Source organism: Brienomyrus brachyistius, chromosome 12, assembly GCF_023856365.1.
Source record: "Brienomyrus brachyistius isolate T26 chromosome 12, BBRACH_0.4, whole genome shotgun sequence".
Taxonomy (NCBI): domain Eukaryota; kingdom Metazoa; phylum Chordata; class Actinopteri; order Osteoglossiformes; family Mormyridae; genus Brienomyrus; species Brienomyrus brachyistius.
The window spans coordinates 12,354,801-12,382,163 of NC_064544.1; the positions used below are offsets into that span (position 1 = coordinate 12,354,801).

The window sequence follows — 27,363 nt, forward strand, 5'->3', positions numbered from 1 at the left end:
ATGGATGTATTTATGTGTTTGCATGTTTATTCAGTACTGGATAGTGGTTTAGTTATGCAGTTATATGATCTTTGAGTCTCCCTTTATTGTGCGTTTGTAAATAACAGTGAGAGCAGTTCAGGTACAGGGCAGTGAAAGGTCAGTTGCGCTGCATCGTGTTTGAACAACATGTCACACATACACCTGGCAGCTGACACCCTGATGCTGTCGAGGAGCAGTACTTATTTTCGGACTCGGCTTAATCTCGCTCCATGTTTCCATCTGTTCGTGGGCCACCCTCTGACATCTGGGGCGAGGGAGGTGTGGGGCAGAGCCGGCTGCGACCCCCCAAATCCTGGTGGGCTCGTGTGCAGCGGTGTGGCTCCATCAGCATGAGTGCTGCTTTGCTTCATCGGACAGCTTCGTGTTTATGGAGAGGAAACGCCAGGGGCGCGGGTCCCAGCCAGCTGTTCCCGGCAGTGCCAGCTGCTCTGAGCCGCGTGAGCTCCTGGTGGCCGGCTTATACGCCCCCAACGTGCATCTCTCTGTGGTAAATTGCCCAAAATGAGAGTCCTATTTCTGCCTGTCTCATATCACTGTGTTTTCACGCTCCAAGAGACAGCGGTTCGCATCCCCAGTCCGGAGCCGCCCCTACCACCTGTCCACGTTTTTGTTCTGTCTCACCACTGACACGGCTGATTTCGATTTTCAGCTGATTTTAAAGCCCTCAATTACCTGACTTGAGGTGGGCCATAACGAAAATGTGGCCTGGCTGAGAGGGGAAGGGAGGACTGGGTTAAGAGCCTGAGACCACAATGCACTGTATGCTTGCATGTGTAAAACGCTCCTTTTTGAGGAGCAGTTCCTTTAAATGCGCCCAGTTCCTGTGCCCCCCCCCCCCTCAGCCAGCAAGGTGGGGTGTGGGGAGGGGGCAGCAGTGAAAGAGGATGTGACTTTAACATGGCAGAGAGGGTATCTAGCTGGCTGGAGTTACTCTCCTCTCATCCGTGGGTCACGTTTTACAGCTTCCTGCCATTAATCGTTTGGCTCGTGCTGCTCTGCACGGGGGCTAAGGTTTCACGTATAAATTGATTCAGTTCTGTAAGCATTTTAGCAGTAAATGCAGATACCTGAGACCCTTGTATAGGTGAACGGCGCTTGGCCTGTCTCCGTTGTTTGAGCGAAGGCGTGTGCTAAAGCCCTATCATAATAGAACAGCTTCATAATTTATTACATTTGTCACAGTGGCATTGCTAACAGCCATCCAAGACCCACCGCTATCACAAAAGATAGGGGGAAAATACAGATAAGTCGGTAGGAAGTGCTTGTCAGGCGTAGTGACTGTAATCGTGTGTTCTTTTCCAAATGACATTTCTGTTAAGAGCCCCGTACTGTCCGTTCAGTTCAGTTCACTATAGCTTTATATAGTGGCCCACCTGACACAGTACCACAGAGTACTGCACAGATGTTCTGATGTTCCATTAACACAAATGAAGGACAGCATATATTTGTGGTTGCTTATTCCTAAAATTGAATGGAGTGATTAAATGCAGATGTCAGGTTCTTAATCAGAGATGCCCGGCTCTTTCATTGGGCCGCTGTGGTGTCTCCGGGTTTGGGTTCTGTGGAGGAGGCATGTGAAGGAACGGAGCAGTTTAATGTGAAACATCAGATTGCTCAAAACTCCCAATCTGCACTTTTTTTTCCCCCAAATGTTTTGCGATCAGCCGCACAATTAATAGCTTGACCATTGTGGTACCTCTTTTGCTTCTTTCGTTCCTCCCTGGAGAACACTGGGTTCTAAGTGTGGTGTGTGAGTCTTTGCCCCTTGAATTCCATCCGGTGTCCACCTAAGCCAGCAGTGTTCTTCCCCCCAGGTGCTGCTGGCGAAGGTCTCGTCCAGCAGATCTGTAGCATCCCACTGACTAGATGGCCTCTAGATAGCTAGTTCATTCATACTTTGATGTAGCCTTTCAGCATGACAGGTTGCGATCCTATTTTGGCATTGAACTGGCATGTGTTTGGGCTATGAAAGGTGCTGTTTTCTTATGACATAACTTTACGTTTGATGCAGGGTGGCAACACTGTGCTCTGACATGCCGGCTTGAGCATTTGAATCCTTGCCCTGCTCTGTGTTTATGGGGATTGCCTGTCCTAGCCAGTGTTTCCTGGGGTGTTCTGGTTTCCTGTGTGCGCATGTACCATGATGCCATCATATCCATAGTGTCTCCTGCATCATGCTGGCTTCAGGCTCTTCCTGACACTGCAGTGGACGAGTGTTTGGATTATGGTTGGATGGATTGAATGGATGGATGGAAATATTTGCAAATACATGTGTATGTCTTACTTTGATTGGGGAAGATGGTGGCGCAGGAGGTAGTACTATCGTTCGGCAACCGGAGGGTTGCAGGTTTAAGCCCTGGTTCCTCCTGACCCCATTGAAATGTCCTTGAGCAAGACACTGACCCCCAAATTGCTCCCGGTGAGCAGGTTGGCGCATTGCATGGCAGCCTCTGCCACTGGTGTGTGAATGAGTGTGTGAATGTGTGGCATGAAATGTAAAGCGCTATATAAATGCAGTACATTTACCATTGTAAAAGTCACGAATCACTAAAGCTGAAACTTAAATGTTGTTGCGTAATTATATTCATTGCAGTAAATTACATGTATAGAAGTTAAAACAATATTTAAGTATATTTGTGTGCTTGTAGCTACTCCTTCAAACTGCAGTCTGGGGCTTTTTTCTTAGGCCGCCTCCGGATTGGCTGGAGATGTTATCGCATTTCGCATGCCTCCAGTGAGCTGTGGAATGGTCACAACCGCTTGGCGCACACAAAGACCGTCTTGTGCTTTGATGTGGAAAGAACCGGAGCTTGTGGTTGAGTTTCGGAGATTGCCGATAAGGAACAGAAGGGATACGTTTCAAAATAATTTGCGGAGGAGACGTCTAATTGTTCAGCGGCGTGTATTCCCATGGAAACTGATAAAGACAAACTTGCACCACTGGGGTGCATAAGCAAAAGTTTTTAATCAAAGCTGCATTAAAATTGTCTCCCCATATTGCACGGATTTGACGGGATAACTTTTCAAGTAGATAATTATTTTGACGCTGCGAGGGTCAGCGGATCTGGCGGAGAGCGATATCGGTGTGGGTGTCGTCAAGTCGGGCGTCTCGTGGCCCAGAAGTTCCTTTGTGAAGTCCACCATGTGTATTCAGCACCTTCTCCCCAGATACGCCGAGTCTTGAGTGTCTAGCATCAGTTCTCAGCCTTGCTTTGCTCTGGCTGATCCCGGAAACCATGAAGGTTCTCACAGGCAGCAAGCAAGGAGACCCCGCTCATCCTTCACCATCTTCCCTGCGTTCCCTCAACTCTGGAGGTGTTTGGGCTGCATATAGCAAGGGATGGCTCATTACTAAATCAAAGACCACCGTGTGTTTAGACACAGACATACATACTCCCCTCAAGCCCTTTTCAGTAAAACCCAGTGAAGGACTGGAAATTAAAAATAAATCAATAGGTGGAACATTATATTCTTCATTTGCTTTTTTTTTTTTTTTTACAAACAAAATAATGTGTCTTTCAAAATGTTTTTCTTGCCAGACACATACCTGTAATCCACGCCATGTAGTTAAAGTAGAGCATCATTAAGAATTTTTTTTCTGACTAAGCTGGGAAAAATCTTGCAGAGAAAATTCCAGCAAGGACATAAAGAAAAACATTTCTCCAAGTAATCTTTTCCACTGAGAATGGAGAGCTCTGTTACTATGTTATCATTAGAGGAAGACAATGATTCTGACTGTGGTTCATTTTAAGAACACATTTAACAGGAACTAAACCTGTAATGGCTCATTTGTTGAAAAATTTGGAATGCGATCCGCCCAGCTCGCTAATCTCATCAGTCTAATGGAAGAGCCCTCATGGTCCAGCCGATCCTTATTTAGGGAAAACAAAACTACCAAGATTTAAAGGATATATTTAATGAGACTAATTAAGGGTAAATAGAGCAGAAATGCCCCGTGTCTCTATTCTGCCCTGCGGTACTGATGTTACTCGAGTTACGTTGTAGTAATGTTGCCGCAGCATTGCCAGAATGGTGTTGTTTTCTCTGAATGCTTTGTTTACCGCTGTGCGTGTATTTGTTGTATATAACTCCCCTTCCTGAAAGCTATTGGAGTGACTCTCCTGTCTCATCACCGTGCTTTCTGGGCCTCTCATATCTTCAGTGAGAGCAGTTCAGATTATTACGATTATTCAGCTCTAAAAAAGCACCTGTCTAATTCTTGTTCTTTGTCAGGTCTAAAAACCTTTATGGCTCAGCTGCTCCTCAAGAATGCAGATCAGCGTGAAGCTGCTTTATTTTGTCACGGAAGGACTCTGGATGACTCACCATGCTTACATAACCGTAGAAAGGGGACCGAACTGAATTAGACCAACGTGGCGTTATACCAGACTGGACCAGTTCAAACCGCATCATTCCTTCTTTATTCATTTGTCTTTCATCCCATGTTTGGTGGTCTTTAGCAGGGTATGAGTTACAGTGAGAAGATTGCATCCATTTTGCCATTAATTCACTTACAGCTGAGTTTATTCGATCCAGTTTTTGTTGGTAAATGGATGGTTCCTTTGTTGTAAAACTGGCCGGCGGACTCCTTCATCAGCTGTCATATTCGCTTCCTCCCTCCGGATGATGCATAGCTTCGTTGAGCGCAGTGTCGCATAATGACAGCATTGTGCCCTGCCTCGCCTCCATCATCGGCGGTGGAGGTCAGCTAGCCGGAGGAATGCCATCATCTCTGCGCCGATCCTGTCTCGATTCTATCACGAACAGTTGTGTCGCAAGTCGCATTCGAATAGTGGCCGTCAGTGTCCACGCGCAAGGAGAAAGGTCTGAACGATCTGCCTTTAGTGGGACAGAATGGGCCTTTTATTCCCATGATTCACCGCGAGTGCTTGCCGGCGAGTCCCTGTTTGTGGGTGTCGCAGGTCATCGCTAAGAGCGTGACTGAATTTCGATACTTACCTGTGGATGTGACTGGCACGCTGAAGTATTTTTAGATCACAGACATGTTTTTAGAAGTTTTTATCCATAGCAACAGCTCAGAATTGATGTATGTGTGTATGCATGCATGTATTTATTTACTTATTTAATTCCAGCAACAAAATGTCCTGTACATAGATTAGGACACGTTACAAACACTTATGTTTGTGGTGGTACTGTATTGTTTTTGCAAATTTCTCTCTACAGAAATATCGATCCATCCATCCTTTCATCTTCCCATTGCTTATCCAGTACGGAGTCACAGTGAGCATGAGCCCCCCCCCCCCCCTCCAGGCAGCATAGGGAACAGCAGAGGGTTCTCTAGATGGGATGCCAGTGCACAGGGCACACAGTCACGCATATTGGAAAATTTAGATGCCTGTTCTCTTAAGTTAATTATTTTGACAGTGCAAATTATTTTATTGAAATAATGTAATTGAATAAACCTGATTTTTAGCAAAAGAAACCAATAGATTCCAGACACCTCCTTTCTACAAGTAAACAGATACTTTGTTTTTTCATACTATCATACAACTGTGAACTTGAACGTGTTTTACATTCATACAATCTTGGCAAGAGCTAATGATCAGACTTGCACTGCTGTCGTCCTTCTCTGATCTGCTGCTGTTGGTTAAGACAAATGTTCACCTCCACCAATCACAGTCCTCATCCTTAATGGCGGTAAAGCATCTGTTTTCCGCTTGGAGACGTAGCGGGTTTAATGTTCACCATGTGACGAGAACGTGCGTCTGCTCCTAGCATTTTCTGTCAGTTTGGTTAACCAGCCAGAGGTACCCAAGAACTTTAAACGATGACTACAGGAGAAATGCCCCCCCCCCCCCAAAAAAAAAATAAATAAATATGTATATATATATATATATATATATATATATATATATATATATATAATAAAAAAAGATGAACAGCATGGAACCCCTTTCGGCTGTAAATGAAACAGAATGCTGTTATTGATTTGTTTTTGGAACCATAAAGAGTGTGATTGAGCACACACCGAAATGGCTTCTTCATCGATGTAGAAGTAACTGCAAAATGAACGTTCAGTTTAAATAATAAAAATTTGTGTTTTTCAAGGATTGCAACACTGCAAAGGCTGCCAAGAAAGGAACAGAGTTTTTAATGAAAGGGATTTTCAGACTTTTCTTTTGGTTACCAGTTTACATCAATCAAGTGATATTTGTTATAATGTATCATGATGAGGTAACCGTTTCCATGGTACAATGCCAATTCCAGATACATCCTGTACATTCACTGGTGAAACGAGATCACCATCTGAGGTGAGAGGCGCAGTGCTGATCGATAAATTCGCCACATGGCCCCCTAGAAGCTAAGGATGTCCTATGGCAGATATGATAAGAATAATATATATCCTCAGAATAATTACACCAAGGGCTTGGCTAGGCAGACTAATTGCGGATTTTTGAGGGCTTGTAAATGTATTTAATTTGTCTGAGTCATTAATTATTAAATGCATGTTCTGACTAAATTGCACAGATGAATCTATATCTGTGTGGCAGCTGGCAAACTTGGTTTATTCTGCTCCATGCGCGTGGGGGCTGATGGGGCCTGACGTGTACAGCACAGTATGGGCCGGGGTTGGGGGGGCGGCTTCACGGAGCTGCAAATGAGCCTCTTTGTTCCCGGCCCTGATCCCGCTCTTCAGGGGGAGGCCCCTAGCTCCCCAGCAGAGATTCCATTTCCAGGCTGCTTTCCAGGCTCATACCTGATTTTTCGTATGGAATCTGGGAACATCTAACAGTCCCTGTGGGGGGTGGCAGGGTCTTACTGGCATGTATATAGCATCAAACAAAATATACACGTAAATAATCATGCATAATAGTCTACCAAAGAACAAATAATTTAAACAATTTAAAGTATAAAATGCATAATAAAAGGCCCTAGGATCCATCTATCCACCCATCCATCCATCTTCCCTGACCGCTTACTTATCCAGGATGGGGTTGCGGTTTTTGCTATAATATTTATGATGGTTTTTCAATGCACGAACATTTGTTTTACATTACATTTTCCCAACTGACCACATTGATTTCGCTGATTGTCATAATGGAGATACCGCCTTTAGTTCCCGAGGCTCTGAACATGCGTGACTGGCCGGGTTGCGCCGTTTAGCGGGTGCGAGGGGCGACCGCGGACTCCGGGACACTGCCCGCTGACTCGGCGCTTCGCCGCCATTTCCCAGCCTTCTGTCGTTCCCGAGTGACGGTCAACAAATCACCTTAAACCTCTGCCAAAGGATTTTTTCCCATTGTCTTTCTCTGTGGCTTGCAGCGCTCACCCTGGCCCAATTCAAGCCGTAATCGTGTTCAGTGGACAATGGGAATAGGCCCACTGGCATGTGCCATGATGTTGGGGGGGGGGGGGGGGTCTTTTGTTTCAGGGCCTAGCGGAAACTCCAGTAGACTGTTTTCACATGTTTTCTTTTTTAGGGATTTTTTTTTCTTTTGGCCAATGGGAGCCTGGGTTAGAACCATTAACTGTGCTGTACAACTGGATAAGCCATTATATTTAACCATGAGTAAGGCAGGCCGGCTCAGTGAGCCTATAACTGAGCGAGAGCAAATGAAATGTGCCCTAGATGTTTGGGGTGGGCAGTGGGGTGGCTGAGGCACACGGAGGAAGTCCGATGGTCAGGCCAGCATCTAACTCCTTCAGGGCTCCATCTCCCCAAAGTCCTGAGTCATGCTTCTTATATGCTGGCGGGGGTGCAATTTGAGCAGAGAGGGTGGGCAGGCCTGGCAGCCCAGGGGAGGTCAAACGGTGCACTTACGTTTCCTTGCGCTTGTGTATTATTTCAGCCTGAGTATTTTAGTAAGTGTAAAATGGACAGAGACGGAGATGGAGAGAGAGTTTGACAGCCACACCTACACCGGCATCATGACAGGGTAACCTGGGATGACACCGTGGTAAACTGGGCCAAAGCTGTGTTGATATTACGATGACACGGTGTAGCTATTGTGTGGACACGGTGATAGTCTGCAGTACTTTGGGGGCTGTATTGATACCGCAGTGACATTTTACGTTGTAACTCGGGTTGAAAACGGTATAGGAGTCTAGTCGTTAGTTCAGTTTTGTACATGTAGATTGTTTATTTCTCATGAGGGTAAAGTTGTACTTTATGTTCATGTTTCTGCGTCTGTCCATTCACGTCTGAGACGATAGGAAATGGTGTCATTTCATGAATTAATAAATTGTTTTCGATGAAGTGTACTCCAGAATATATAAAATAAGATAGTTCTACATCACTGTATGTATCCTAATGGATCTTTCTAGGGAATAGTCATTGTTGGTATTATTTTGCATTTAGTTATTTTGTATATATGTATAATGTTGTTTGTCTTCTGGGAACCAGTCAGTCATAAAGAAACGTAATGGCCGGAGACCTCATCTCCCTCACTGGTGACTGTTTGCTTTCCCACTGGTTTGTTTTGTCTTAGTTTCATCCCCCGTCCATCCTCCTCCTACCCTCTCCTCCTGTTTGCGTCTGTTGTTAAAGAACAGTCTTCACCCCCCCCCACCACTCACAGGCTGCATCCTTAATGGTAACTGCGGCCCATTTTCTGCTCGGAGATACAGCAGGATTCACGTTCCGCTTGATCTGATAGCTGATGACATGAAGCTGGAGCCGGAGTATGTCTGTGTGTGTCTGTATGTGTGTGTGTGTGTGTGTGTGTGGATTATGTTTATATTACATCGTGGGGACCAAATGTTCCCTAAAATGTAATAAAAAATCTGGTATTTTTCCCTTGTGTGGACCATTTTTCAGGTTCCCACAAAGATCTGTGAATGCAATAAAAAACTGAAAACGCCAAAAGTCTTCGTATTTAGTTACCCTGTATGGGTAAGGTTAGGGCTGGGTAGGGGTTAAGGTCGTCATGTTGGGATTAGAGTTTTCCCTATAGAAATGAATGGAGAGTCCCCACAAATATATAATTTCAAACCTGTGTGTGTGTGCGTGTGCATGTGTGTGTGTGTGTGTCTGTGCACTCAGCCCTTTTCGGCAGTTGGGCAGAACCAGCCAGAGAGAATTGAGAACTTTAAAGAATGTCTATGGGAGAAATGCCCAGAAAAATCACAACATAGCATGGGCTTTCAGTTTTTAGCTATAAATAAAACAGAATTCAGCTATCGATTTGTTTTCAGGAACACAAAATATGTGATTAAATGCACAAAAAATTATTTTAATGCATTTCACTCCAGGAGTACCTTCCAGAAAATGCCTCCGGTAATAATCATATTGAACAACAGCAGCTCTTCATCCTGGGAACTCGTATAGAAACTGTTTTCTTTTGTGTGTTTGCTGTGAGTGATTGTTTGTGAACATTTTCATTTATACCTATATTATTCACTGCAGAATCCTCGGCGTTCGTCCCGGTCGCCGTGGACACAACCACTGCCAAGACAACTGCCAGGTTGGCAACGGTCGCCCTCTCTACCACCACAAGGGTCACTGACACATCCACCACCAACCCACGGACCCGGAGTACCACCACACAGCGGCCAGCAGAGGGCATCGTCCCAGAGGTCACCACCCGGCCCGCTCCCTCGTCCCAGCTACCCAACATTGCCTTTGACTACTGCCACCCGCTGGAGGAGGCAGGAATTTCCTGGCCCAAGACACACCGGGGACAGGTTGCTAGGCAGCTATGTCCTGCAGGAACAATAGGTAAGGTCTCCTTATGAGATGTGGCATGCTTAAAGAAACCAGAAAGTCCTCTAGCAGGTAAAAGAAATCGCTTTGTGTAATTTGCATTAAAATGTCAAGACCATCTCTAGGGTCCTGCTCATTCATCAATATTTTGAAGAATTCTTTCGCCCCAGAGGAATTCATTTATACGCACTGATTTCTGCAGCCTTTCAATAAACTGTATTTTTGTCCCACCAAGAAGCCTACATTTCAGAATATATCGGGATTTTCTATTTAGTGGGCACATTTTCAGTTTCTCGCCCTGTGATATTATGAACACAGCATATATATATATATATATATATTTTTTTTTTTTTCCTCCAATGCTAATCTTCATGGCAGACTTCCTGAAATATGCTTCAGTGACAAAAGCGGGGCGTTCTGTTTCATGCTATCGATCACAGCATCGATTACCTCCCTTCCGTAATGTGTGCATATCAGGCCGGGGTGCTGAGACTAATAGGTTATCACAAGCGATGATGGTAATTGGCAGCCATGGATTTGTTTGTCCTAGAGACTTGACGAGTAATTTAGCGCCTCAGATCGTGAGCCGATCGGGACGAGAAGGCACTCTCTGCCACAGGCGAGAGTCCACACTCTGGTGGAAGATGTCAGAACCCAGTTGATGTCATTAATCCGACAAATCTCCCCCTCCCCCCTTTCGAAATGGAAGGATGTTTTCAGCTTTTGCTTCCTCAGCCTTCAGTCTGAAAAGCGCTGTTTCCTTCAGCCAAGCCCTCGTTGTCAAACTGTCTGCATATTTATCTCTCTGGACTGGTAACAGGGGGGTCAATATGACCCCCACCCGACCACCCCATTTGTGGGGTAGCCTCCAAGAATCCTCCTCAGGAACAAAACAATCTGACCAAATTAATGGATGCTTACAGCAGCGTGCTGAGATGCGCTAATGGTGAAATTAATCATTTTGGATGACGGTGCAACCTCGTTTAATATCATCTCTTTTCATGTAATTAACATGTCCCTCATTTCCCAGGGCTTGGATAAAGGTGATAAAATAGTTTAAATATACATACATCATATGAAATAAAAGGATTTTTATTTTTTTTCCCACTGAAAAAGTCATTGAGCCAGTCTTTGGTATTGATGCTGCTGGACCTTCAAGTATTTACTGAATCCTCCTGGATCTGACAGGGACTGCTCTCATCTCAGCTCTTCCTCCTCACATCTGCTGCTTCCTCCTCCTGTCTCTGTCAGTGTTTCGTGCTGTTAAACACAAAGAGTAGATGCTAGAATAATTCACTGTGACTCGTCACTCTGCATTTCATTACCCCCCTCCATGCTGAACCGGCTAATAAGGGAGGCAGGTTAGCGTAGCAAAATGGAAGGTTATCCTGAGGGAAGATGCGTTTTTTTTTTTCTTTCTTAATTGATGCTCGTTTGGCTGTTTCCCTTCAGTCCTTTTCTTCAGTTCAGAGAATCGTCAGCGTTGGTGGATGGAGAATCTAGCAGCTGTAGTATGGGCTTTATTTGAAGCACGTCACGTGCCTTCAAAGCCACTTGTTATTGGCCGTTCGGGGGTCTTGCAGGCCTGCAGAAGTTATATATTAAAAAAAAAAAAACATTTATTTTGCAGGTTGGAATTTAAAAGTAAAACAATCAGTAAAGTCTGCAGATCTGGTTTTAGATGGACATCAAATTGAGGAGCAGAGTAATATGACTGAACAAACAGACCAGGGCGTTAGCAGCAGATGCTGCATGAACAGATGGAGGAAAAATAACAATTAGATCAAGTCAGGAAGAGGGTTGGAGGTGGGAGCGACGTGCCTGTCCCCAGTGTCAGTAAGAGAGCGTGGTCCTGATACCTGTCCTAGTGGATGCTCCATTCCTCCTGAATGCTGAGAAGCAGGGTCATCCGGGAGGCTTAGGTCATCACGGGCTGCACCACTCTCCCCTGCAGGGACGGCCACCTACCTGTGCACCGATGCATACTGGGACATGCAGGGTCCGGACCTCAGCAACTGCACCTCCCCTTGGGTCAACATCATCACCCAGAAGGTGAGTCTCGCGCAATGTGATGGTCAGGGAGATGTAAACAGATGGACCAGACAGCTGCGGGAGAGGACAGTTGTTCAGAGGTTCTATAGATGTATAAATGCAGGGAGCAAAGTTAGAATGATTCCAGGGGCCCCTGAGGGACAGGGACCCTAAAAACGTAATTGGATTGGTCTCGGATGGGGTGCCGATATCATACGCTAGGCCCAGAATTTCTAGCAGTGCCACTGCCGTTACTACAGTGTACGCTATGAATTGCTTTCTAAACATGTATGAAAGTATCTTGCATTATGATGATTACTGGCATTCTGGTGGCTGCTAGGGCAAATTGTGGTTCACCCACGTTTACTTCTTTAGTAGTGTCATCTTTAAAAAGTGTCAAGTTCCGTCCACCTTGGGCTATGTGACTCTTGGTTTTCATTTCATCTGGCTTAATCTGTCACGTTAACATTAGTTTAATTAACATTCAGGAGGATGTGTTTCCCTCGAAAATATCACCGAAATTGGCCCTTCATGTGGCCAAATTAGCTGAAATTGTCAAATGGATGTTAGCGTGCCACAAGTGTAAAGCGCTGAAACCATGGTGCTAATTGAAGTTAATGGCGAAATTTGCGGAAGGAAGTATCTGAACGCCACCTCGATGAGAAACATAAGTGTGAAAAACTCCTGGTGTCAGTTCATAAACCCCCCCAGACTCTGTGAGGGTTCCTCTGTCGCTGCTTCCCCACCATATGCCCCATACCTTAATCAGGTGACTTTTGGGGAGAGGTCTGAGCCCTGCAGGAGACTCGAATCTCCTCTGAACAAACTCACAAAGAACTATGCCTTAGTTTGACTACTCAGTTAAGCTGGCAAAGGAGAATTTGGGGCCAGCACACAGTACACATGCCTGTCCCATCAAGGGGCTGAGTTTTCCATTCTTCTGTGTTTCTGTGTTCCATGCCTGAGGAGGAAGAAGCTGAAAATGTACTTTGTTTTTTGTCCTCATTGGGGCTACAGTGGAGTAAAAGATTAACATCCTGCCAGTATTTGTCAAAAAGCATTGTGACACTACTTTAGATCAGGGATCCCCAGACATTCCATGTTTTTGATCCCCCCCCAGTTCCCAGTAGGGAGCAAAAATGTGGACTGTCTGGCAGGGTGCTGGGAGGGAGCAAAAATGTAGTCTGTCTGTGGGTCCCCGAGGAGCAGATTGAGAGATGCTGCCTTACACATTCATCATTCGCTGTAAGTTTTCACAAAGTCACAATAAATAGGTACTTCATATCAAGACACGTCTGACAGCATAAACAGTTACAGGGTAACTTCAATGAAAATGAATATTTTAACAACACAGGGGTGATTTATAGAATGTATATTAAATATTAACCATCATATTATTAATCTTAATTAAGCTTTTTGTAAATTAGTAATATGCCTGTCAGTTTTACCCATTGCTTATGTGACTCAGAATTAAAGGAAGATCAACTTGTCAAGCTAAACTGATTCAAGTCTTAGACTGTGTGCTGCTTGCAAGGTGTTCCTGTTTCGTTACGAGACAGGAAACATCATCAGCCAACTCGACTGGTCTTGCTGGATCAAATTTGTTAACACCACTTGAGCAATTCTTTTTAATTGGTTCTGCCAAAATAACGCACCGAAATCCTGATTGCAAGTGATAGCAGCATGAATGCAGAAGAACTCGTGTATTTTTGTGTTTGTTAACGTGCCTGTCAGCCGTCTTTGTGAACAGACATTGCAGATCGATTCAGATCCAATTATGTGGCATGTAGAAAAATACGAGGTCGCTCAGTTAACAGGACATCAGTTGAAAGTTTCAGAGCACAGGGCTGACCTCCTTTGCAATTCTCTTTCACTGACGTTCACGACATTCGCATTTTATTTATTTGGCTTTTATCCAAAGCGACGTACAATTGAGAAAGCAAGGTTGGACAATCCCTGAAGCAATTGGGGGTTATGGGTCTTGCTCAGGGGTCCTCTCTGCTGACCCTGGTACTTTAACCCGTAACCTTTCAATAACACGCTGTACACTCTAACCCACCATGCATCACTCTCCACCTGACACCTCACTAACTACATTGCAATGGACATACACTGTAGCAGGTCTTATTATTTTGTGATAATTCAATTAGAAACATAAGTGCTAATATCTAAATTTCCCACAGTTTATGTGAGTGTGTGCCTTGCAATGTGCTGCTACCAGCATGCCATTCCTCATGCCCTGTGCTTCCCGGGATTGGCTCCAGGCCCACCACAACGCACCTGTATTGGAAAAGCCGTTAAGGAAGACGGACAGTTGATAATTGCTAAATGCAATTAGCCCGTTAGCTTAGCCGAGATAAAGTTTATTTTCGTGCTGCTGTCCGCCTTCGGTCCAGCTCTCGGCTGCCCGGCGGCCTAGCTGATGGCCTACACCCACAGCAAAAGCGACAGGCCTAACTAAGGTGTTTGCTTGTTGATTTGATTAGTTCGCCTAAGAATCTCAGGGCAATTTGTTACCGTGATTCAGCGCGCCACGATATTAGCAATGACTCAGCCTGCCAGCAAATCACAGCGTGTGAGCACGCCGCTTGGTCTGCCGACGCTCTGCTTTGCAGAGATACGCATTGTAATTTAAAAGTTTAGACACAGAGCGAGAGGCTGCAGAGAGCAAATGGAGAGGCTCATTAACAAATAATAACCCAGGCCCTTAGCCTAAACAGATTTTTTATTTATAAACTCAAATGAAATAAGATATATTCCAGGCTTTGAGGCCATAGTGGATAATGTATGCTGGGATTACAGCTATTTGCCCGCGGAATAGGAGTGGGACCTGCTTAGTTAAGGGCCCTGGACATTGTGAAAAGAAATCATATGAAATCACCTACTGCTGAAAGGCGGCCGTTATTGCTTTTCTCCCATGCTTTCCCATGCCGTTACCATAGTGCGGGTAGCACACATACCTTCAGCGCTTAGTGCTGCCTTCATATGCACCTTGACAAAGAGTAGGAAGATGAGGGAAAAAAGGGGGAAAATAAGATAGAGATTAGCCAATTTTGGCTAGCATTTTTGAGCATTTTCCTGGGGATTCTTCATGCCTGGACATACTGTGTCTGACAGTAGCCAGCGCTTGCTTATCCTGCGGGCTGCTGGCCGGGCCCACTAACTGTACCCACTGTGCCCACGCAGCTACGCTCGGGCGAGCCGGCCTCCATGGTGACCCGCGAGCTCTCGGAGCAAACCAAGGGGCCGCTGCACACCGGCGACGTGCTGTACACCGTCCGCGCCCTGGGCCAGCTGGTGGACCTGCTGGATGTGCAGCTGCGCAATCTCACCCCCGGGGGCAAGGACAGCGCCGCCCGCAGCCTGAACAAGGTAAGGCACCCGTCCTGTCTGGCAAAAGGAGGGGAGCCTCCAGCCCGCAGTGGCTGCAGAACGATCAAAGCCGTTTGTCTTACCTCGGAGGAGCCATTGTTCTCTTAAATCAGAAAATCAGCCCCAGTGCCTTTTGCACTGAGCCTAACTGGGTCCGTGTCTATGGGATGAGATAGCTGACAATGCACTTTAAAGGCAATCACCTGCATATGTAGAGTTCCATATATGCATACATAATATATATTCTTATATAATGTTATATACATATATAAATCCGAAGACTTCATGTCCCAGTGAGCGTTCACACACCGGTTCCCCAGCCATCTGCGAGTGGGTGTCGCCTCATCCTGAGGGCCATGCTCCAGGCTGTTATAGCGGAATGAGCCGGAAGGGCGGCCATCACGTCGGCCGCAGTGAAGCTGGAGAGATGTGTCCCGTCAGTGCCGCCCTCACCAAGGAAACAGCATCTGAAATGTCAGCCGTTAATTCATGGGCACAGACCGGCTTGTAGTGGAACATGAACACCTGTTTTTCAAATTGCTTTTCAGACATTACCCCATTCCCTCGGCCCGCTCCTCCCATTCAGCGAGGTCTGGGGGTGGGGGGAGTGAATCAGGACCTTTCTGAAGGGCCCAAGGGGAGCTGGCCATGACCTCATGAGCAGCCGTTTGCCCAAAAACCTGTGTCTCCCTAGCCTTGCCTCAGACCACACTGTTGTACCGCCAGGGTCATGAAACATTGCACATTTAATTCCACCTTTAATAAAAACATTTTATTAAATGACAAACAGTAGCTCACAATCACACAAACACATCTGAGGTGACTAGGCAGGGAGTTGGTGACAGTATAGGAGAACAGGCTGGATTATCCACTTACATTTTGAGGGCTGCATCTGTGATTAGCTTACCGGTGGCTCCGGCTTTGTGATAGGCTTACCGGTGGCTCCGGCTTTGTGATAGGCTTACCGGTGACTCCGCCTCTGTGATAGGCTTACCGGTGACTCCGGCCTCTGTGATAGGCTTATCGGTCGTTCTTGTGGGCGGAGCACTTCACCTCCTCCTCCACAGCCGGAAATGACCCCCTACTCCTTGTTAGTCCCACCAGCAACAAACAAATGGCAAAGGGAGAAAGACCTGTGTAATTAATACCTCCCCCAGCAGCAGTCACACGGAGGGTGCGAGCGTGCCGTTGTATTAACAGCCCGTAACACTTGCTAGTGTGAGAACTATTAAGAGAATGCTGTTTTGTGTCTGCGAAGAGCTCTTTTTTTTTTTTTTTAATTAAGTTCTATTTTTTTCCCCAGAATGTGGGTTTGTTGATTCCTTGCAGGAAATATGTTAAAGCCCAAATCGGTCACGGAGCTTCTATACCGGTTATGTAAATTGGATCACCTAAACTCAAGTGTGGTCTTTAATCCAGTGTAAACGCTGGCAGAACAAATCAACAGAAAGCAGGGATGTGTAGGGCTGCCCAGAGTTAAAGTTCGAGCATAATACCGTACGGGGGGCGATGGGGATTTTTAACATTGCACCCAGTAGACTGCAGAGCTGGCTGGCCTGGAACTGTCTGTGAACATTATGCATAACGGGGGCTGGTTTTCTGTTATTGAATTCTATGCCTTGTCAATGATTATGTTTCAGGTTGGACTGTTTTCCATGAAATTCCTGTTGTACACAGACATTGCAAATTGTTGTTGTGAAAGATGTTTTGTTTTAAATATATATTTTTGGTGATTTTTTTTCTATCTGTATATTATATGGGTGTGGTTTAGGTATGACGATGCCATCTCAAAGTGGGAATGCCATTTTGTGGAGTGTTTCAAATTTTAGATGTAATGAAAGAAGAAGCAGGCAATAAAAGTTGGCTGACAACGTTTAGCGGTTACATATGCATATCGGCAATGTATATTGGCATCTTTGTGAAAGTAAAACGTACAAAAAATTATATTGTAACACACAGAAACTGCGATACAAATAGGACGTGTGAGTTAGTGGCAGTCTTCTGTGTGAATATCGACCATAAAACTTAACAAATATGTACCTTATCACCACTTATTTTGATGAATGTTTTTTTCAGACTATGTCACACTGTTCTTACTGCAATAACTATGTCTGAAATTTGACATTTAAAATTTCCTGCATGGTGTAAATTATTAATGCGATGCGATGCTTTTGCGACACTCCAGCATGTCTGTGGACGCTTGATTGCTAACAGTCAGACAGGTGTGTCGTGCCGTGCTGACAGGCAGCAGAGCTGAAGATACTTTCCGTTATAGACACGCCAGGTCAGTGGCGTGCTCCTGATCAGAGGCTTTCGGGACGCTAATGGGGCTGCGTCTATGGAGGTGGGCTGTGGGGGAAGCAGACACTTGTACACAGAGGTGGCACAAATTACTGCAAATGAGGAGGACATTATTAGTCTCTCACCGTGCCTGTAAAGTAGTGATTTTTTCTATTTTTGATCCAACCCCAAAGCCTCTTTAAATTTGTGAATGTCATAAACAGCCTCTCCAAGCCGAACAAATGCCATGCCAAAGCTATTATTTTTTGACCTTAGCTGGATAATGTACTGACTGTCTTAAGTCCCCTTTCTGTCATTTTATCCCTGCATGACACAGGCGCGAAACATTCTTTTTTTATTCTATGGTTCCATTAAAATAACGAGCTGCCAACCTTGGAGTTCAACTTGAATCGTAACTGATATGTTAGTTAAATCTCCACTTGAGCTGCGCTGCAGATTCCTTTGCTCTAATTAAGATTCTTTTGATTGTTTTGATGTTTACTGAAAAGGCGAGTAATTAATGCGCGCGCCGCTTTCTCCGCCGCCGTGTGAAGCGAGGAGCTGCTAACGAGCGGGGAGCAGGGACCATGTTTGTGACTGTGTTTCTCTTTTGCATCTAACTCCGTCCCGCTAACGTTGCTCTCGGGATCACAGCTGCAGAAGAGGGAGCGCTCTTGCCGCTTTTATGTCCAGGTATTCCTATCAATTTTTTCCTATTCCCTGCTTCTTTTCCCCCACCAGACGCCTTTCTCGCCAGTGAATGTGTCTCCATACTGCGATGCGCTAAGCATGCCGTGTTGTGCTTGTGGATCATCCAATCATTGCCATCTTGGGCCCAGACCAAAGTTATACACTCGCAAATTTCAAATCGCAGCCCAGAGCTCATTATAGGGAGCCCATTCAGGCTCAGTCCTGGATTCCATCATTCGCTTCTTTTTAAATTGGGATTCATGGAACCATTCCTGTCCTTTGGTCTAGGCTTCAGCTTCAGTAACACCCCCATCTGCCCCCAGGTCATCGTTTTTCAAGGCATGACTTGGCCGTTAATGCTTAATGTATGTCCTGTGCCTGCTGATGTAGAGTCTGCGCTGGCTGATGTCGAGATCTTCCGAACAACGTGGGCAATCAGAGGGGATTTTGGGTAGTCTGGTGTAAGCCGGTATGTGTTCTGGGGTAGGGGCTCCCAGGGGCAGCGCGACAGGGCCAGGGCCAGTCTTGAGGTGGCTCTGCTTGATGCCTTTCAAAGGTTGTCAGACCAACTGGGATGCTCTGCACGGCTGTACAGGGATCCACATCACTGTGTTAATGGGCTGGCAGGGACCTGCTGAGAGGCAGAGGCTCCTATGGGGGCCTGGCTGTGTGCTGAAGGAGGGGGCTAGCAGGCTATGAGTGAGCTACAGACATGAGGCAGGAATTGGCTGTGAGCTACAGGCATGGAGCAGAAACCGACTGTGAGCTACAGACATGGGGCAGAAGGTGACTGTGAGCTACAGACATGGGCAGAAGTTGACTGTGAGCTACAGACATGGGGCAGAAGCTGACTGTGAGCTACAGACATGGGGCAGAAGTTGACTGAGCTACAGACATGTGGCAGAAGCTAGCAGTGAGCTACTGACATGGGCCAGAAACTGGCAGTGAGCTTCAGACATGGGGCAGAAGTTGAGGATGAGCTACAAACATAGGGCGGAAGCCGGCAGTGAGCTACAGACATGGGGCAGGTTGACTTTGCCATTGTGCCTTCAGAAATGTGGTTCTTGGTAGTGCCACGAGCTCTCTACTACTGGGCATGGTCTTCTCCTCAGGGCAAGGACTTTCTCCTGGAGAGCGAGATCCGATGACGTCATCTCCGACTCACTGGAATGGCGCAGTATTATGCGTATCTCCGCAGAGAGGTCACGTGACACGGCAGCAGATGGCCTGTCGCATATGCCGCCGGTTACGCGTTATGTGTACTTAGCCGTGCGGAGGTGGGTCAGTCAGGCAGTGAGCAATGAGCAGGCAGCGCTCTTCCGTGTGGGAGTGCGTGGATCATTCCTCACGGAAAAAGAATGAGTGCTTATCGGCAGCTCTCTCTTATTGCACCCCTTCCTGCCACTGCCGAACTGACCCTGTTAATTAAATTATTCCTTTTTTAAGGCAAATATTATGAGTTGTATTTCACTGAATGTGCTTAAATGTCACATCGACACGTAAGTGTGTGGATTAAAAGTTTTTACTGGCAATTAAATTTTTCTTGATATTTGCTAACATTAATGATCTTCTCGCAGCACAGAATATGAAGAGGTCTTGAGTTTTATTATGAATGTGGCAATGACACATTGGGCTGAATTTTATTTCTTCGTGAGATGTTTCAGTATCAGTGTGTCTGAGAGGTTTGTGTCCTTTTTAAATGCAACTTAAGTTCCCTGCAGCGCATATATATATGCTGTACATATATATTTGTAAAAGTCGTTAGTTTGCAGTTTTAGTGAATGAAGGAGGTTTAGTTTAATGAAGGAGGTGATAAATAGTCAGGAAAAGTGCTCTTTGGAACAGCACAGAGTATAAGCTGTTATTCTGCAGAATAACACTGAGACTGTACGCATTGGGGGTATTTTCGCTTCTATGACCAGAGAATCCTGATTTAACAGGATTCACAGATGTTGGTAGAAGATCGTGACTTGGAAAAAAAGAGGCCTTAAGATCAGAGCTGGAAAGGAGGTCATGAAAACATTTATGAAGGATACCACAGCTTAAAAGGGGGTCAGGGGGCAGTGCTTGGGGGGCAATTAAAACCAAACGAAAAAGAAGAAACAGCGGTAATTGTTATATCAGCCGGTGTCCGTAGCGTATCCTTAAAAAAAAAGCATCTCTTTTCAGGTGCCGTTCACTAAGATACGGTCCGGTTTTATTACGCTACGCAGTGCAGCCTGGGAGATATGCAGGCCTGTTCTGCATACATGGCGTCGCATGCAGACCTGCCTGAAGCCGTTGGAAGAAATAAAATGTATTGTAATAGGAGCTGATCGCGTCCTCCAAGGGGAAGTACTGAACTGGGAGGCTGCCCACCATCACTTCCTGAATGGTTTTCGGGCACTGGCCAATGAGCAAGCTCGAAAGTCATGTGTGGCATCCTGTTTGGACCGTTTGATTGGGGAGCACAACAAAAGCCCCTCCGAATTTATCGTAATCATTGTTTTCCTCACCGAAGAGAGAGGGTCGGGCATGACCCAGGGGCCGGAAACGACGCACGGGAAGAGTTATTAACAAGCTCAGCAGTTTTCTCAGGCTGAGAGAGCGGTAAAAAAAAGATAACAAGCCATTACTTCCGCCGTAAAAGCCGACACAGTGCAAATCAGAAAGAGCTGGTGACGATGTCGCAGCAAGGTGCTGCCGGGCCGCCGCACGCCGAAATCCACCGTCAGCTGCTGATCCTCCGCCGCTAATTAATTACCAAGCCCCTTAATTGCCGCGTGATACGAGGGGGCCAGTTCGACTGCTGCTTAATAAAACTGAGGCAAGCCGAGTTTATTGCTATTGTTTGAACCATCATTTGTATTTTTATTTTGCATACGCAGGCAAAAAGTTTTTATGTTTTTTACCGTTTTAAAAATAAAATGTGATTTATGATCTGAACCTTAATACAGAACAGATATGACCTACATATTAATTAAATAAAAACACCTATCCTTGCTCCTGCATTCCGAGGTAATGTTAGGAAAAGCGCATTGTGTGAATAGCTTTGGATGGAAAAAGGTCCCTCAATGGTCTTACATTAACGACGTCATCCAGGTCTTCCCCAGTTTACCTCCAGTTGCCAGTCTTTGTCTGTTTAATCGTTATGGGCCGGCAACCCTCCTCCGCCCCCCCCACCCCTAATCATCCTTGTCCAATTTGTGGTGCAAAAAAATAAGCTTTGAAAACAGGATCAAAATGCGATTGATGTGACTGTATTATAATTAAGTGCAGCATGGTTGCTCTGTGGTTAGCGCCATCGCTGTGAGGTCACTTCCTGTCCTGGCCTCTGTATATGGAGCATGTTTTCACCATCTTTACTGTGCACTTTAATGTCACCAGGTGCTCTGGTTTCCTCCCACAATCCAAGGACACGCAGTTTGGCTAGTTGGTGAATCTCCAAAAGCGGTGCGTGCTGCGGCCTGGCGTCTCGCTCCATGTGTCCCCCCCGCCTTGTATTTTCCGGGGATAGACTCCAGACTCACCACAACCCCACACTGGAGAAGCAGCTCTGGGAGACGGACGGGGATTGTAATTTAATTAGCGTTACACAATGACAAACATGAAGGCTCTGTGAGTTCAGACCGGCCACCCTGACAATGTTACTCCCACCTTGTCCCTCCGCGATTCGTCAGAATGTGGGGGGGAGGGGGCACCAGCACCCCGCCTCTGCGCTCACTGTGACAGCAGCTCCAGTCCCCACCTGTGGTGCCGCCACGGCCCAGAGTCCAGCTAATGGTCCACGTGACGAGTGACCTTTACAAGATGAGTCTGCTTCAGGTTCACTGTGAGGGTGACAGTCAGTATGTTGAAGGGGGACAGCTGATAAGTGCCTGGCTGTGTGAAATAATTAGGCTGGCGACACACTTTAGTTGTGCAAATAGTGTTTTCTACAACAACAAAAAGATTTCTGCAGGCGCTTTTACCTAAATTTAAAAAGCAGGATCAGCCAGTGATTCGAACCTGCAGCCTTCTGAAAACGGGCACAGCACCCAAACTTGCTGAGCAACATATTGCCTCCACATCTCCCCTCCCTCTTTTGTTTCTTTCTCTTAAAAAAATGTCTCATTTTGAAAAAGATGAATGTCCCAGAACGCACCTCCTGCCCCACGCTGAACCCGTTGTCAATTTCAACAGAGGTGCCAACGGAGCCTGGGAGATCGAGCATGGTTCCTTCACCTCTGACCAGGAGCTGGAAGGTGGCAGACCCAAGTGGGTGGAGCTACTGGTTTCCACACCAGGAAGCTAGCTCGAGAGGGCTTTGGAAAGGGAGTGGCCTATTATGGCCTTCAGGCATAATTCGGGTTTGCTGGAAGAACCTCAGTAACACCTTCTATCTCCCGAAGACCCGCAGAGGAAGGGTGGTGGGATGATGTGTGGTCGCTGGGTCAGTCAAGGAGATTTGTTTGTTAATTTAATCTCTCTGCATGGGTAGGTCATTTGAATTGAAACCATTGTTTTGTTTCAAATTGTTTTCCCCCTTATGTTCTGCTTCCAGTGTTGATAGCAAGACAATAGAGAATCTGTGCTCCATGACACTTATTCATGAGTGCAACTCCAGTTGCTGAATGGCATTTCCCAAGCCGGCCGGACCTTATAAAAACATGAAAACGGCATCCTGACTCCTCGACAGGAAGGAGGTTCACCTTAAGCAGCTTCTGCAAGCTTCTGGAAGTGTGTTCCGCTGCACTTTTCCCATTTCCTGGGCAGCCTGTAGCCTTGTTACCTCTCATTTTTCTCATCTGTTGTCTTGAACTTGTTTTGCTAGGAAGAATCCTGAAGTGTCAAAAGTAGTCATAGCCTTTTTGTCCTTAAATACCTTTGGCACCTTTAAGCTTTTATTATGTCACACTCTGTGTGGCGTGCTCTTTTGGTACATACTCATGCAATGATTTTTAAACCTTTAACTTTATCAAGGTCGAGGGAGCCCTAGAGCCTATCCCAGGCAGTATATAAGACAGGGCAGTAGTACACCCGGGACGGGATGCCAGTCCATTGTGGGGTGCAGACACACACACTCAAACACTATGGACAACCTTGAGACATCATGTCTCCTAACTGCATGTGGGAGGAAACTAGATCAGCCCAAGCCACAGGGGGAGAACATGCCAACTCCACCACACGGAGCACTGTGCTTCACCTTTTTTTATAATGAATTTGTTTTCTCTGGTTTCCTCATGTTACTCCAGCTCCCCCCCCCCCCTAAAGTTCAGAAACATGCTGAGGTTAATTGGAGTTACCAAATTGCCCGTAGGTGTGCATGTGTGAGTGACTGGTGTGTGATTGTGCCCTGCGATGGGCTGGCCCCCCATCCTGGGTTGTTCTCTGCCTTGTGCTCGTAGCCTCTGGGATAAGCTCCAGACCGCCCCCCCCAACAACCCTGAATAGGACAAGCAGTTACAGAAAATGGATGGATGGCTGGTCTTCTCTGATTTCTTTCTTATGTGGCTCCTTCATCACTATAATAACTATAGTATTCTCTTCTCTGTTGACAGCTGAAGCAGACTGTTGTTTATTTCCATTATTCTATCCTCTCCTTACCCCCCCCTTCCTTTTATTGGGCCGTCCTCAACGATCCTGAGGCTTATTTGCAAGTTGAATGCGTCCCCACCCCCCACGCAACGATCGCATGCTAGTGTCATTAGCACGCTGGATTTGAATATAAAGTTATTACGTGTTTAACCTAATCATGGGCGTAAGTGGGAGAGCTCGCATTAATTGGAGCGCGGTGTCACGTTTAAAGAGCGCACTCGTGACTGTACGCCGTGCTCAGATTTTTTTTCCTTTTTTTTGAGAGCTCGAGTGCTCCACGCACATATTTTCTGCTTCTCGAGATCATCCTGGCTTCGCTTCCGTTCCGGCGCACGTTCGTTTCAAACCGCCCCCTTCCCCCAGTATGGGTTCTGCCGCAGAGAACTGTGCAGTGCATCTGCAGCCAGCAGCCTCTCCCATGACCTCCTGGACAACGTAAGATTTATGCCCACTCATGACAGGATCGAGTGTGCCCTGCAGGGTGTGTGGACCTTCACCCCAGGACCCTTCAGAGCTGTCCAGGCACTGCCTGATGGATGAAGTGCCTCTCAGCCTCCTCTCTCTGTCTCGCTTATTACTGGACAGTCTGCTCTTCTTGCAGACAGAATAAAAAATGCAGCCAGGAACAAGGGGTCGTCCGCACCCGACTCCTTCCTTTGAGACGCTTCTTAGGGGCTGCTCTGCCATGGCATGATGAAGGAGGACTTCCTCACAGCCCCAGAAAGACGCCAAATGGGTAGCTTGGATGCGGAAAAGTGCCTTTTAATCCCCCTGCGAGAGGGTTTAGGTGTAACGCTTCAAACATGCTGTCAGCAGTATAAAAACAAAGCATGTCCAACTGTTCCATCACTGCAGTCCAGTAGCCATCCTAAGTACTTAACACTGCTACCATGACAGAAAGAAACCTGCAAGCTCATAAATGTACGTAAAATCCACTGAATATTTCATTTTACAAACATCCAGGATTGACAGGGATCCAATAAGCAAACAGTCCACTGATAACCAGAATTATGAAGATTTGCTGCCAGTACATGGCTGGCTTATGGCTTTTCTTTCACTGATGAATACAACGTTTGTTGTACACTTTATTTTATTTACTCAAAAGGCGCAAATGCGGCACCGGTAAAAAGCTCGATACATCTGGCCTTCTATTGCCTGATTCTCGTCGGCTCTGAAGCTCTACAGCATGTCAAGGTCTCTAACGGCACATCAGCTTAAGAATAAATGGAGCAGGAAGAAGGTGCAGGGTTAGTCCAGATTTCAGCACAGATGCACCATGGCGTGTGTTGCGTCATGCCTCCTTCTTGCATGTTTGGTTTTTGCTGAAGTTTGTCTCTCAGTTGCCAAACTTCCCTGTGATGTCATCCTGAAAAATGAAAATTGCAACTAAATGAAAACCATATATACTGTTTTCAAGGCTAACAGAAATAAAATAAATACAAGCATCAAATACACAATTTTTTGTTGGTTTTATACTATTTGGAACATGTTTTGGGATCATTAGTGCATAACGTGCACTGTGTATTACTTTTGGCCCATAAAATACACCTACAACTTTCAGTCTGTCCCTAGATATAAAATTTTATATAAATCAAGGCTAAAATATATTTAGAAAATTAAAAGATATTTAGAAATGTATCTTCATATACTAGATGTGTAAAATATACCAGATACCTTTGTCCCGCCTCCCCTAGTTGCTTGGACCCACCTCCTCTACAATCTGATTGGTTATCTCTCTGAACCAATCATTTTTTTCCTTCTGCCCTCAGAAAATTTTTGTGCAAGTGTAAATCCCACGAGAAACTGGATATCAAATGGAAATTGAAAATAATATAAAAATAAAAAAAATATGAACTATAACAGTGCTGTGGCAGACAGAACATGTGTTTCCTGTCTGGGTAAAATGTGTGAGAGCGCGCTGAGGGCTGATGGGCCAGCCGCAGGAAAGCAGGAACGCCGGGAACGCCGGTGACACGGTCTTGCACGCGGTGGAGCAGGATGCAGCTCACTGTTCCCTTTCACTTGCTATATATCGCTGGCTTGACTAGTGATGGCAGCACTGTCAATGCCGCCCAGAAGCTGGGGCATTGGTTTAAAATAAAAATAACACAGGTCTGCTCAGGGGCGGCCTTTCATATTCCCTCCTGTCAGTAGCCATGGGAGGAGGATGGCGGTGGAGTGAAGTCAGTTTGTGCTTATCCACGTTATGCGTGAGGAGGCAGGTCTGCTCTCTTTCTAGTCGTTTTGCCCCGGTGCACAAATGAGTCAGGCAGAGCAATCTGTGCTGCCCAACCTTTCCACGTCCTGTCTGTGCTTTCCTGCCTGAGGTTCACACCCCCCCCCCCCCCGTACAGAAATAATTTACAAAGCTCTCATCTCCCTCTCATCTCAATGGCGTTCAGCCACGGGGCTGACAGTCAGGTACTGCAGTAACTGGTGTTTAACTTTTATAGAGATGTAGGTCTTCTCGGTAGAGGTGCACTCTCTGGTTTCTACATTGATCTCAGCAATTATTGTAATATTTATAGTTACTGAAACCCTTAGAATCGGTAAACTTGAGTAACTCACAGAGGTATTGCATGTACCCCTGTTCCAAAGCATACTGAAGCAGTTGGAAAGTCCATGGAACCAGCGCAAACACTAACAGAAGCCATGCTTTGCTAGGCGTGAATCTAATCTAACCCAAGCTCTAACCCTAACCCTATGTTTTTTTATGGCTGAAATATACCTACTCTAGTTTACTAAAGTTAGAAAACTATTTCAGTAAGCCTCAAATGATATGGCAATATACAACTTTCTGCATGCTAACCCTATCCTGAACCGTAACCCTAACCCTACAGCAAATGGCAACCCTGAAACTGGTAACAGAACTTGGGCAGATGTAAGCAGATAGGATTACCCGAGCATCTTGTCTTCCAAAGGGCACTTCACCAGTTTTGGAGGAGAAACTTGTGGAGTACAGTTACTCTTTAGTCTAACCCAGTCAGGAGGTTTTCCCTCTGGGATTATTAAAGTTACCTAACTACCTGTCTATCTGTCTGTCTGTCTGTCTGTCTAGCCATTAATGTAACCCTAACCCTTTGCACTTGTAAGTTCTGGTGGATATAGAGGGATTGTATAGGCCAATGTATGTCAGGATTTGCAGAATATGTTTGGTTTTTTATCTATTTTTTTATCTTATTAGCTAATGGCTGTTAGAGTTTTGCTTGGAGCTTTTTTTTAATTTTCTTTCAGCATTTAGTCACCCTTAATAATTGACGGTAATTTTTGAGTTACTGACATTTACTGTGTTTATATTTCTGTAGTGCTTTTGGAAGGAGTATCTCGGAATTGCTTGTTGCGAGTCTCCTATGAATGGCTGTGGGGGGGGTCGGGGTGGGGGGGGTTAGGTAGTCTTCATACTCCTCACTGGCATCAGTAGAACAACCGTGTGCACGTGTTTGGGGTCCGCTTCAGTCAAGCCGTACCGGTCGCCCGCTGGCCTTCTTGGTCATACTTGCGAAGATCTGGGGTTTCATTCAACTCCCTTCACACCTTCTTTGTTCTGATCCAGAAGCCAAAGCAGAAGGCATCGTAGCTGTGAAGCATCTGCTGCTCATATAAGTGGGCCTACAGTAAGGCTGTGTAATGGATTTGCTATGGGGTTAAGGTGCACGCTATGCATGTGGCAGGTAGATACGTCCTGCAGTTTATGCATCGTTTTCATTCCTGTTGCATTCATTGTCTGC

At 45.9% G+C, this 27,363-nt stretch overlaps 1 protein-coding gene across 23 annotated transcripts in view; it reads left to right on the forward strand.

Annotated features, from left to right (window-relative positions):
- The window catches only part of LOC125704608 (adhesion G protein-coupled receptor L3-like), a 178,290-nt gene that overhangs the window by 109,761 nt on the left and 41,166 nt on the right, over positions 1-27,363 (forward strand). For 20 of the 23 annotated variants that reach the window (XM_048970399.1, XM_048970420.1, XM_048970415.1 and 17 more), the window contains 4 exons: positions 9,410-9,721; positions 11,661-11,758; positions 14,924-15,109; positions 18,044-18,082. In XM_048970399.1, the coding sequence (XP_048826356.1) occupies positions 9,410-9,721; positions 11,661-11,758; positions 14,924-15,109; positions 18,044-18,082 (635 nt within the window). The remainder of the gene's footprint in view (positions 1-9,409; positions 9,722-11,660; positions 11,759-14,923; positions 15,110-18,043; positions 18,083-27,363) is intronic. The other 3 variants (XM_048970404.1, XM_048970414.1, XM_048970421.1) reach the window with 1 other exon arrangement.